We start from the raw sequence: 13,814 nt of genomic DNA on the forward strand, positions 1-13,814 counted from the left end.
CAGGAACACAACACTATGAGTAGGGTCTAGTGCTATTTGGCTGCGGTATTCTGTAAGGCAGAGGTACTACCCCAGTTGGGCTCTGCTCTAGATTCGAGCGAGACGATATCCGCTGTGCTGTGCCCTACCTACTATATAACGTAATTACCTAATTAAATAGTGGCTATAACAGTTAAGTAAGTTGGCGTAAAATGTATAACATAATTATTAACTAGGTATGTGTTAAAAATTACGTTTCTGAGTATGTCATCCCATCGTCACATTCTTAATTTTTATACTAAATTGACAAATTTCATACTCCGTGCATCAATAATTGAATGGTACTGTGGATACTTATCTACCTATTAAATCTTATTAATCAGAGGGTAACTAGAGAGTTTTTATCAACGAACATTTGACGACCGGTCTGGCTCAGTCGGTAGTGACCCTGCCTGCTAAGCCGCGGTCCTGGGTTCGAATCCCGGTAAGGGCATTTATTTGTGTGATGAGCACTGATATTTTGTTCCTGAGTCATGGATGTTTTCTATGTATATAAGTATGTATTTATCTATTTAAGTATGTATATCGTCGCTTAGCACCCATAGTACAAGCTTTGCTTAGTTTGGGGCTAAGTTGATCTGTGTAAGGTGTCCCCAATATTTATTTATTATTTATTTAACATTGCAGACACATAATAAGCAGATTCAAGGGTATCACGGTGCACAGTTAAGCCCATATTACCACGTTAACGCATGGTATTTTTGAACCACAACCACTCAACAGATAAGCTTAACAAAGGATAAGGTATAGTCATGGTATAGTGCCATTTTACTAAACATAAAAGTAATATTTTAGTGAAAGTATAAGCATTTTTTGAATTTGAACTCGAAGCGTCGGTTGTAACGTAAAGACAATGCTAACAGTGGTTATTCAATAATAAGTTGAATTTAGAATTACAACTGTTGAAAACCTTTGGATATAGTAAAAAACTCAAATGACTGGAAGGAAACTTTATCTGAAACGGTTACCAAATCTAGCAGTTACCCTTAGAAAAGGTTACCTACCCATATCGTTGGTATTTTAATAACCACTTCTAAATTAAGTCTATCGGAAACCCCGGATCGTTTATTTGGTTATATTTATTTATTACTTACATATTAATATTTGAAAAACCGCAGTATTGAATATAAATTTTAATTCAAAAGTAATTAAGATATAACCTCACGATACCTACATTTTTATTCATAACTTATAGAGACTGCATCCGATCTTATCTTCCGTCATGAAACGCCGCTGGCGGACCGGACGGGCGTGTCACGTGAATTCGAACGTACGTACGTACGGATCTACGTACGTACGTACCCTAATTTCACGTGATTTGTTTTCACGTGACGAACGAACCAGAAATCCGTTGCCGTGTATCACGGCAACGTGCGTACGGCTACGTGTTCACGATACACGGTCACGACCGGGAGCCCTAGTTTTTATCTAAAAAGTTAGTAGAATTAACGTCGCATGAGAAGACAAAGGTAATAATGACTTGTGGGCGGCACAATAACCAATACCCGTGGTGATTTTTTTTTACTGATAATAATGAGTAATGACACTCAAACCTCACACCCGGCATCCCTTTGACATGGACAAACCTTTTGTTTGAAAAGTTCTAGATGTAGCCGCGCTGTTTTACTAATACCTAGTTAAGAATGGTATTTTTTTTTGTTATTTTGGAGTGAACTACTTTGAAGTGAATATGTATCCATAGTCCTGGTTCTTAACTTGAGCTAGTCGGATAGGGTGTGACAAAAAGCATGAGACTTGACATGTATATAGATAACTTGCAAACACTTAACAGAAAAAAATAAAAGTACGCAGACGCCGAGGTGTCAATGTTTCCCCTCTTTTCCCTCATTTTTATATCACTATTTTCAGTTTTTTTTATATTGTCATGAAAACCGTGAAAGCTATAATCACAATATTTAGGAAAAATATATTCTCCATAAAATTTCCTTCAATACTGTCTGTTAAGGTATAGCTTTAACTCATCATTTTAAAATTATGCTTAAGTCCCCCGCATAATATTTGTGTTTAACTACTAGTGGGATGAGTAGGGGTAGCACTACCGTCTGTTAGTAATATACTTTAAATGGAAATATTGTAGAGAATTTCATGGTACTTCTCCTAAACATCTTTCTGGTAAGTACCTACTCGTAATATTTACATACCAAAACCTTTAATACCTACCTTTAATAGTTTTCGTAAAAATTTAAAAAGCTAAAAATGGGAGATAATAGTGGGGGAAGAGATTGACTCCTCAGCGTGTTTCTACTTCTATTTATCCTTATGAACGTCAAAGCTATGTGCATACCAACTTTCATGCTTTCTAATTTAGGCCACTGAAAACGCGTGCCCTGATATATAATTAATAATGCCGAAAATGGAAAACATGGAAAAAATCGAGTAGTTAAAATTTGTCCCCCAGTCACAATTGCTCCGCTGTCCCTTTCTCATTTTAGTTATTAAGGTTTTATCATTTTTGGTTCTCATATTCGCTTGAACCAAGAACGCGAACGATCATCAAGCATCACTATAGGTCGAGAACGGATCGGACCCGCGGGTTTTTAGAGTCCGTCGATCCGGACGCACGGACTACACGGGTACCCGGACCTTAATTACACGGTCCCTAATTACCCGTTCCAAACGGGCCAGAAATCCGGATTCGTGTAACACGGGAACGGATACCCGGCAACGGGTACACGAAACACGGACGCGACCGGGAGCCCTAGTCGAGAGATGGCAGTCTATAGATATAGACTGACTAGAGATTTTACTCTGACAGTTACTCTATATAGGTAGGATCATCTGTGCTTATCGTAACTACATACGTGGCTTAGCAGCTACTGTCATTTCGTCACTACTTTTTAAAAAACTTGTATCTTCGTCTGTCAATGAAAAGAAAATTGTAGTAAGTATGTATGGAATGCATATAGACTTACTGCGTTTTAACTTTGAGGAACAGCGTGAGATACGAGATTTTTTAAAAGTAGTGACGATTTGTCATTATCGGTCTCGATTTATCGCGCGAATTATCTAAATATGTAAAAGAAGAAGCTGACTGACTTGCTGACATATCAAAGCACAGCCGAACCCGCTGGTCCTAGAGATTCCAAATTTGGCACGTAGGTTCCTTATAAGGTGTAAAGGAGCACTAAGAAAGAATTTTTCAAAATCACATCCTAAGGCGGTGAAATGGGGGTCCAAAGTTCAACGTTTGAATAAGATTACTCTTAGTACGCTGGCAAAGCCGCGGGAAAAAGCTGGTATTTTTGTAAGTATGAGTACCTATTTTACCATTATTTCCACCGTCTACCCGCTTCCGTCCAAAGTCCAAAGTGTTTTATTGGTAAGTATATGTCAAACTGATTACAGTGGTGGTAAACAATATAATATATGTAGCATTATACTCTGCCTGATGGCGAACATAAACTTAATTATGTCCTTACATACTAACATGCGAAATTGATCTTACGTAATTATATTCAACATAAATTGGGAAATTGAGTAATAATTAGTTATAATATAAGACCGTGGGCATTAAAATTATGTAGCAAAAATTCAGCAATAGAATAAAAACAATTATCAACTAAAATGTCAATAGTTTACGTTTAAATTCATTTAAGGGTAACGTTCTAAAACTAACAGGGAATTTGTTATAAATCTTACTAGCTAAGCAGAACACACTTTTGCGCATTAAGGCAGTTTTTGCGAAAACAGGAAATAGATTCTGATTCGTCTTACCCTCAATTCCGCGCCTTCGTACGCCCGTGGCTCAAGTCTTATTTTTAGACGAAGCCTACTTATGTAGGTACTGTTTGTTATCTTCCAAATAAGTTTTAAATCAAATAAGACGAGTTTAGGGCCTATCGAGGTGTGCGAAGAGTGAAAAAACCGGCCAAGTGCGAGTTGGACTCGCCCACCGAGGGTTCCGTACAAACTTTCAATGGTTAAAATAATCATACTACTTATACTCATATTCATTTATTCATATTTGTAACGCCATTTTACACGTCAAGATTTGATTTAAAAAAATAATATTTATACAGCAATAATAAATGGGCCGCGAACTCGCGGCCGCTGACATGTACTTGTAGCGCGGCGATAGAATCGCGGAGTGAGCCGCCCCTGGTTTTGTATGCTGCCAAGTTCTCTCTTACATAAATGGCTACCTGCATGATAACTATTGCAGGCAGTGTAATGAGTGTAAAGCTAGGAAAGTAGGAACATACTACGCGGACGTCCGTCGTAAATCGACCGCGACCGCGACCGAACAGTGTGCACGGAACAAAACATCCAGCGAGCCAGATTTCGAACGGACGTCCATGCGCTCAAGGCCACGTCCACGTCCGTCGATCGATAGTTTGCACGGTTAAGTGTATATTCATTGTCCAGATCCCCGTCCGCGGTCGATTTACGACGGACGTCCGCGTAGTGTGTTCCTAGCTTAAGGATTCTTATTTTTTAAAGAGTTCTTTGGCCGGAGTGTCTACTGTCTACAGGTACCTGAGCAACGATCCTGACAGCTCGTTTCTGAAAGCGAAAGACCCTCTCCCATTCAGGACAACATCCCCAGACCAGACCTCCGCAACGTACTGTATTAATGAATGGACAGTGGCGAAATAGCATGTCCGGGCTACTTCTGGAGCCACAGACTTTGCAACTCGACCTAAGGCAAAGCACGCACTGCCCCGACTACCACACGGTTTATCTACTTGCTGGTCCCATTTTAAGCCATGATCAATCTTTAAACCTAGGAAAGTAGTCGTGGATGCCTGTTCAAGTATTTTCCCATTAATTATGAACTATCAACGGCATGGTCATGCGGCCCGAAAGATTAAAATGCACAAAGTGTAATTAAAATGTTGGCAGCCTGTATCGCAACTGGAGGACCTACGGAAGTAATTAGGACAATAGATCCTTCCTCCTTCCTTCCTTCCTCCTCCTTCCTTCGGTCCTTTGAGTCGTCGGCACCCAGGCCCCTTCTAAGTACAGGTTTGTACAAGTTTCTAATGAGTCGACTCGGCAACGCACATGTGGCAGGCGTCCATATGTAACAGTGACCGCTTTCCATCAGGCGGACCGTATGCATGTTTGCCACCTACGTGGTACAAAAAAAAATCTCGACGAATTCACCTTAAACATTAAAAACTAAATCAAAATCGATTGATTCGTTCGGGAGCTATGATGCCAGACAGACATGTCAAGCGTCAAACCTATTATTATTATAACACTCCGTCATTTTTGCGTTGGTGGTTAAAAACAAGAAACCTCCATCAAAACTTTAATAAAACACAACTTTCTATGAAAATCGGTAAAGTGCGAGTCGGATTTCGACATTTCCATACAAAAAGGTCATGAGCGCCTGACGACATGTGATAGCAACGTACACTAGATTTGTACTTTAAAGATTTTGCGTATATTTTGGAAACTATAAGAAATAGAGCAAATAGACTTCAGATTTTGGTTGTCGGTGGCACAATTTTTTTGTTTTCGTATATATACACCATTTTTTGGACCTATTAGGGCAATATTATGGTCAGTGCAGTTCTAAACAGTCTTAAGCGCCTCTTTTTTAGTAGGAACTTAAGTCATTTTGGCAAATGATTAAAATTTCTAACAATTTCTAAACAGAAATGAATTTCTTTCTACCTGTCCATGGCGCTCACAAAATTTCAAAACATTTAGTAAGTACTTGCAGCGGCAGTGAGTGAAAATCTCAATTTGAGTTTTTTTCTCTTAAGTCCGACTTACGCTTGACTGTAGATTTCTAATAGGTTTTCCTGTAATCTACAGGTAGAAGGCTATCTCGTGTATTTTTTTGAAAATTTTACGCTAAGTAGTTTCGGAGATAAGGGGGGGGAATGGTATTTTTTCTTAAATAACTTCTAAATTACCAAAATAAAAACTATAAAAAAAATATATTTGAAATGCTTATAAAATGCTCTTTCATTTGATATGTATCACAATATAGTTCTAATAACTTTGATTTTTAATTTTCAATTTTACCCCCCAAAAGTGCCCCTTATAATTAAATTTCGTTTAATTTCATTTAATTATATTGCATGTCCGTCTTTGGGCCACAGGTTTACATATATGTGCCAAATTTCAAGTAAGTCGGTCCAGTAGTTTCGGAGAAATCGGCTGTGACAGAGGGACAGACAGACACGCGAGTGATCCTATAAGGGTTCCGTTTTTCCTCTTTGAGGTACGGAACCCTAAAAAAGGACTTTTGTAACGGGAAAAATAAATTACACATTATTTTGTGTTTATTATCTCAATGTGGGTAATACAATATCGTTATTGTTCAAGGTCGATGAGTTTATCGTTATTTTTATAACAAAATATTAGGTAATGATACAGTTACTTAAATGTTACTTATAATTAACAGGTTAAATATGTAAAACGTACAAAGTATGTTGTAAATCAGCGGTGGGATGGTGGGAACATTGATTGCATGCAAAAATACGTAAGTACAACCAGTTATTTTAGCACTAATTGGCTAACAGAATATCATTAAAAAGCTAAACAAACATAGAACCGTTGCAATCTTGATCTAATTTTGAAAACAAAACACTTTTGTAAGTAATCTCTTAGCGCCCTAAAAACACATTAGGTAGCGAAACTTCGTCCCGCCCTCGTCGTGTCACGCCTCGGTGGTTTGAAAAATCTCCATTTTTACGGTTCCTTGCCTGCCCACTCTAATAACCAAACTAACTCTGACATCTAGGACATCGTTCTGACTCTAATTTAGATGCAAACATTGCCATAAAACATTGAAAGGTATATCTTAGCGTCTTCAAGCACAGAATGCAGCAGCGCAACGCAGCACTGGCAGGGTCGCCATGTAATGTGAGTACACTGAGTACTAAAGCAGTCGATGTTACTGAATACAGGTTTATTGTGCTTAGGATTACAATGTGCGGCTACTTATATAGTACGGTTAGAAGTAATATGAGTGTGACTAGATCCACTCCCACTGGAAAACATCGTTTTTACGGTTCCGGAACATTATAAGTAGGTAATTCTTAGATGTAGACAGACTGTAAATAACCAAGCTAACTCTATAATTTAATGTGACTCACATCCGAAACCGCTGGTCCTAGAGATTCCAAATTTGGCACGTAGGTTCCTTAAAAAGTTTAGAGGAGCACTAAGAAAGGATTTTTCAAAATTCACATCCTAAGGTGGTAAAACAGGGGTCCAAAGTTCTAGCTAACTCTGATATCGATGACTTTCTGACTGATTTGACGAAGCAAAAATCAGCTCTTAAAAAACACTCTTAAGTAATGTCTTATCGTTTTCGTGTACGAAATACATTAGATATGGTAAGAGACTTGTCTTTCAGTCCCACCCTGGCCGTGTCACGCCTCGGTGGCGGGAAAATTTTCCATTTTTACGGATCGTGGCCTGCACGGTCTCAGCGAGTCATCGAGACAATTATATACGTAAGTTATAATGTCTCCTTTTCGTGAGCCCTTATTCTTGTTATTCCCTTATTTAATAGATAGTACAACATTTTTATAAGGTCGAGTGAAATACCTACCTTATTATTATCATCTGAAAAATACAACGGCTCAGTTTTTTATAAAAATGCTACTAAATGTAACATCAAAAGCTATATTTGACGCTATATAGATGACGACCGATCTGGCCTAGCGCGTAGTGACCCTGCCTGCTACGCCGCGGTCCCGGGTTCGAATCCCGGTAAGGGCATTTATTTGTGTGATGAGCACAGATATTTGTTCCTGAGTCATGGATGTTTTCTATGTATATAAGTATTTGTATATTATATATAGAATAGAATAGAATAGAATAGAATAGAATAGAATAGAATAGAATAGAATAGAATAGAATAGAATAGAATAGAATAGAATAGAATAGAATAGAATAGAATAGAATAGAATAGAATAGAATAGAATAGAATAGAATAGAATAGAATAGAATAGAATAGAATAGAATAGAATAGAATAGAATAGAATAGAATAGAATAGAATAGAATAGAATAGAATAGAATAGAATAGAATAGAATAGAATAGAATAGAATAGAATAGAATAACATTTATTCGTGAACACAGGCAGGACAAAATACACATAATAACAATAAGACAGAAAATAATGAAGTGCCACGAAATGGCCTCATCTCAGCGTGTTGCGTATATCGTTGTCTGAGTACCTGCAACACAATCCTTCTTGAGCTTACCGTGGGACTCAGTCAATCTGTGCAAGAATGTCCTGTAATATTTAATTATTATTATATTTAAGTGTCCTTAAACGTCACTTAAAACTGACATAATCCAAGTAACTTCACTCAAAATAACAACATGGTCTTTCAGCTCCCATTATAGCCCGGCAATTTATGCAAGACTCATCCGGCCAATGACAAATCTCTTCTGATATATTTTATTACCACAGCAAGAGCAATCTTAATCTGGTCGGGTTACCATGATTAGGGATATGCTTTCACTGTTATATTCAACGATTCTGAAGCGTATTGTAACGGCATAAAGGTCACAAATTAAGAGTGATTTAAATACAGATTCAGAAGAGCGTATGTCTAAAGAGAGATTAATGTATTTGGGATGTTTTTGGGATCAGGCCCCGTAGCCGAATGGCATTTCTCCGACGCCAAACGAAAGCGATACGCCGCTGGCTCTGTCGCGCCAATACGCAAGCGCGATAGAGATAGATATCTACTAGCGCTTCGTTTCGTGAGCGTTTCGTGAGCGATTGTGCCATTCGGCTAGCCACCCAGAGCAACAAGTGGTGGATAATCGGGGGTGGAAAATGTGATGGATAATTTGGTTGAGTTTTTTTTATGACAAAGGCGGGTATTTTTACATTATTAGAGTATCTACCTAGCCTGTTAGTATTTTTTTTGATGAATACTTTTGCATGTTAAATTTTATCTTGTTATTTAATGCATGTTAAGATATAATGTTTTGAAGAAGTGGCCCGCCGAGTTTCTTGCCGGTCCCATAGTGGATACCCCCTTCCCAACTGAGGGGGGACTGAAATCTTCTCGAGGCTGAGGCGTTGGGTTAGAGCCGGCGTAGCTTTTTTTGACGTTCATATGCGCATTGTAATATGCCTACTTGAAAAATAAATATTTCACTTTCATTTTCATTTCATATTTGCAGTGAGTTCTTTGTTTCATCCTCGCCAGTGTTGTTCTGTTTTTAACCCCCAACGCAAAAACGACGGGGTGTTATAAGTTTGACGTGTCTATCTGTCTGTCTGTCTGTCTGTCTGTGTGTGTCGGTCTGTGGCATCGTAGCTCCGGAACGGATGAACCGATTTAGATTTAGTTTATTTTTTGTTTGAAAGCTGAGTTAGTCGGGAGTGTTTTTAGCCATGTTTCATGAAAATCGGTCCACTTTAGGTTATTCAATGGTGGCTGCAGCTACTTTATGAGTCTATACGGAGGTAAATTGTGCCACGTTTACTTTTTAATCCCCGACGCAAAAACGACGGGGTGTTATAAGTTTGACGTATCTGTCTGTCTGTCTGTTTATCTGTCTGTTTGTCTGTCTGTCTGTGTGTGTGTCTGTCTGTGGCATCGTAGCTCCCGAACGGATGAACCGATTTAGATTTAGTTTTTTTTGTCTGAAAGCTGAGTTAGTCGGGAGTGTTCTTAGGCATGTTTCATGAAAATCGGTCTACTATGTCGCGGTCGGGGGTTTTTTCAAAATTTTAATTTTGTGGTTAGGTTATTAATAACATGATTATGATAAGTTGATGTTTTAGTGTAAATTACATTTTGGAACGTAATAAATACGAAAACCTCTGTACAAAAAATGTACAATTTGGTATCATTTGGCGTCAAAACTTATTCTCCATAAGTTTTTTTAGCAAAATCTTATAATGTAACTGGACTATTTAATTTTAACTATTTCCTAGTTTTAGTATGTATTCTTTTTCTTATAAACATTAACGGGAATTGCTCGCACAGCATTTCAGATTTTATACTGATATTTTAATACTTTCTGTTATCAAATTTTGCGCTTACCAAACTAATTTATAAGTCAAAGCACTACGCCCGCTTTTCAGCGGTTAAAAGTGTAAATATAAAGTTTTAAACATAAAGCTACTCATATAACCCTTTACTATCAATGCAACTGTCCTTTACAACGGTCTTAAAACATGGCGATAAACCCAAGTTAACCCTTTAAAAGTTTATTAAGACATCAGTCCCAGGTTAACCCTTTAAAAGTTTACGGCCCGCACTAGACGTAAATGTCTTATTGCGTGTCACTACGTTTTAACGGTCGTGTTCAAGCTTGCAAGGTGTATCAATTGTGAACCACCCACCTTATGGATAACAACGGGATTTTATTATTATTCATAATATTTATTGTTCTAATAAACATTTTATTTCTGTTTTAGTTATATTTCTCTAAAGTGAAATGTATAACTTCTTTGAGAAAATAAAGATCTATTAACCTAAATTACTTATTACAATTTGGTTATAATAAAGTGTTCATAAACAAAATGTTCCCTATTAAATCATTCATTTTAAAAGACAACCATTATCAATTACATATGTTGAACCAGTGATGCTCCTTGCCTTGTCACTCGCCAAGAATAAAATAACGCGTCCGATCTCGTCGTCTTTAGCTATATAACCCAACGCAGTATAGTCTGACAGATTACTCTTTAATTCATCGGAGACATTAAGCTTGTTGTTAGTTAGAAATTGGTTCTCCACCGGCCCAGGGTTAACAGAGTTCACCCTGACGCCTGAAGGTGCTAGCTCCAAAGCAGCGCAACGCGTGAAGTGCCCTAATGCCACCTTCGATACGGCATAAAACATGAGCGTAGTCATCTTGCTGGGTATCAGTCCTGCTACACTAGATATGTTGACCACATTTCCTTTAGTCTGGATAAGATAAGGCGCTGCAAGGCTGGTCAGTTGAACCACAGCTCTCACGTTGGTCTTCATCACTTCATCATAGGCTTGAAGCGCCTTCCCGTCTAACAAGCATCCCTGTGAAGCCATCCCGGCGTTGTTTACGAGCACATCAAGCTTACCGAAATGCTGGATAGTTTTAGAGATAATGGTGGCGGTGTCAGCTTCCTTGGAGAGATCAGCTTGTATGACTAGGGCTCTCCTGCCGAGCGCCTGTATGTTTTTGGCGACGGCGGCGAGCTTGGCTTGGGTTCGCGCCACGATAGCTACATCGGCGCCCTCCTTGGCGAACATCAGCGAAGTCGCAGCGCCGATGCCCGAACTGGCCCCCGTCACTATGACGACCTTATTATTGAAACTCATCGTTGACGTACAGACTGGGTAAAGTTATTTGATCAGTGCCACTTTCAGATAATGAAACACTCATTGGATCTACACGTATATACAGATAAGTACTTTTTAGGGTCCCGTAACTTCCGTAGTCAACTAGGAACCCTTATAGTTTCGCCATGTCTGTCTGTCCGTCCGTCCGCGGATAATCTCAGTAACCGTTAGCACCAGAAAGCTGAAATTTGGTACCAATATGTATATCAATCACGCCATCGAAGTGCAAAAATAAAAAATGGAAAAAAATGTTTTATTAGGGTACCCCCCCCTACATGTAAAGTGGGGGCTGATATTTTTTTTCATTCCAACTCCAACGTGTGATATATTGTTGGATAGTTATTTAAAAATGACTAAGGGTTTACTAAGATCGTTTTTTGATAATATTAATATTTTCGGAAATAATAGCTCCTAAAGGAAAAAAAAGTGCGTCTCCCCCTCTAACTTTTGAACCATATGTTTAAAAAATATGAAAAAAATCACAAAAGTAGAACTTTATAAAGACTTTCTAGGAAAATTGTTTTGAACTTGATAGGTTCAGTAGTTTTTGAGAAAAATACGGAAAACTACGGAACCCTACACTGAGCGTGGCCCGACACGCTCTTGGCCGGTTTTTCAAGGTTTGTTTACTGTAAACTGTTACTATATAATATATATTAGATGCATTAACGATTATTACTCAATGTTTTGCAATGATGGCCTTCCCTGATAAACTTAGGTGAGTACTTAGGCATTACGCACATACTTGTAATAAGTACTTAGCTATTTCAAGACTTAGCTGTAAGTGCGTTTTCACATTATCCGATCCGATATCGATGTCGGAAGGATTTCAAAGGCAAAAATCAAAGATGGCGGCTTGAATGTATGGGATATCGGTCCTACATCCAATATCGGATCGGATAATGTGAAAACGCACTAAAGCATGCAAAAAGACACAATCGCGATACTACTGTCTTCTCGGCGATTGGGTATCAATTTAAATGTTAATAAAATGCGGACGTTCATGTCGCTCCCGGATATATCTATACACCGTGTTTCACTTAACACTAAAAACCTGAAAACAGTTTGTTCAGAATCGAGAGTAGAATCGATTGAGCTATATCTTGATGGGGGTAATATTTTTGTTTAAATTAGTATTATTAGTTATTTTTACGTGTCCATTCTATTGTACTCGTAATACAACATTGTGTATATCGCATTGCTAGAGGTTGTTTACCTTTTTCAGTATTTAGGGGTATTAATACTGGCTGGTTACTTGGACGATTATTTTTTCCGCTTGACGCTTTGACGTTGTTTGTCAGTTTAATCTTAATGTTTATCATAAGTCATAACAAATTGAACTCGTACCTAATTACAACCTTGTAATTTTGAATATTGGGTTTAAATTTGCTTACTGCGATTACCTGTCCAATTTGAAGTTTATACTGTGATAAAGCTTTAAAGTGTTTTACAGTGACATCTTAGCTGTCTATTGGTAAACCTTATGTCGTTGCAGTAACGTACACAAATAAATAGTCTTATGGTTTATGATGGTAGTTAGCAATTATTTTATTGAGTGTAGAGCTAAACGTCAAGTAGAGCTGTACATAAAATTAAAAATTCAATTTAAAAAAAAAGTAACGATCAGATGAATACTCTAGATGAGTTTAAAAAAATAAAAATCAGTTGGGGTGTCTGAGGTTTTGAGTGATACCGGAAACACGTTGTATAGTCACGAGAGAAGTTGTCTCTCGCATTCAGACGCTGTTTAAATCATCTGTCAAGATGTACGAGGCATGATGATGAAGTAGCTATTTTAACCCTTAAATCCGAGAGAGGTCCCAGTTTATATTGTTAGTCTAATAAAATCCATTAGAAAAATACATACTTTAAACTGTTAAAAAACCTGACATCGTGATGTAAAAAGTTAATTTGCAAACTATTTTTTTTTAATATTTATTGCGATTTTTAGTTTTACAAATAACATTCAGGTGCTTGGCTATCGGAAATACTTCAGAAAAGTAGAAAAATAAATATTGACGAAATAATTGTTTTTCAAAAACCTCGCTAATAGGTATAGGTATTTCATTCGAGCAAAAGCGGCATCCGAAATTCAGCGGGAGTCCCCGCGAGGCTCGCTAGATTATGGATTAAAATTAAATCGTGTTCCCATAGTCGTGCGAGTAGTAGATATAAAAATAAACCATTTATTTGTTGTATAGGAAGGTACTAGTTTTTTTTAACCCCCGACGCAAAAACGACGGGGTGTTATAAGTTTGACGTGTCTGTCTGTCTGTCTGTCTGTTTGACTGTCTGTCTGTGTGTGTCTGTCTGTGACATCGTAGCTCCGATTGTGGATGAACCGATTTCGATTTAGTTTTTTTTTATTTGAAAGCTGTGTCAGTCGGGAGTGTTCTTAGCCATGTTTCATGAAAATCGGTCCACTAGGTCGCGGTCGAGGGTTTTTTCAAAATTTAAATTATAAATGGGTGAATTTCTCAGCGTGATTTTT

At 37.9% G+C, this 13,814-nt stretch overlaps 2 protein-coding genes across 2 annotated transcripts in view; both read right to left on the reverse strand.

Moving 5' to 3' along the window:
• Window positions 1-13,814, reverse strand: part of LOC125237502 — a 234,480-nt gene that overhangs the window by 135,893 nt on the left and 84,773 nt on the right. The window lies entirely within an intron of this gene.
• LOC125237319 (uncharacterized oxidoreductase MT0954-like) lies at window positions 10,380-11,302 on the reverse strand. Its single transcript, XM_048144309.1, has one exon. It carries the CDS (start codon window positions 11,300-11,302, stop codon window positions 10,541-10,543), a length of 762 nt encoding a protein of 253 aa, XP_048000266.1. The 3' UTR covers window positions 10,380-10,540.

Source organism: Leguminivora glycinivorella, chromosome 21 (genome assembly GCF_023078275.1).
Source record: "Leguminivora glycinivorella isolate SPB_JAAS2020 chromosome 21, LegGlyc_1.1, whole genome shotgun sequence".
NCBI classification, from domain to species: Eukaryota; Metazoa; Arthropoda; class Insecta; order Lepidoptera; family Tortricidae; genus Leguminivora; species Leguminivora glycinivorella.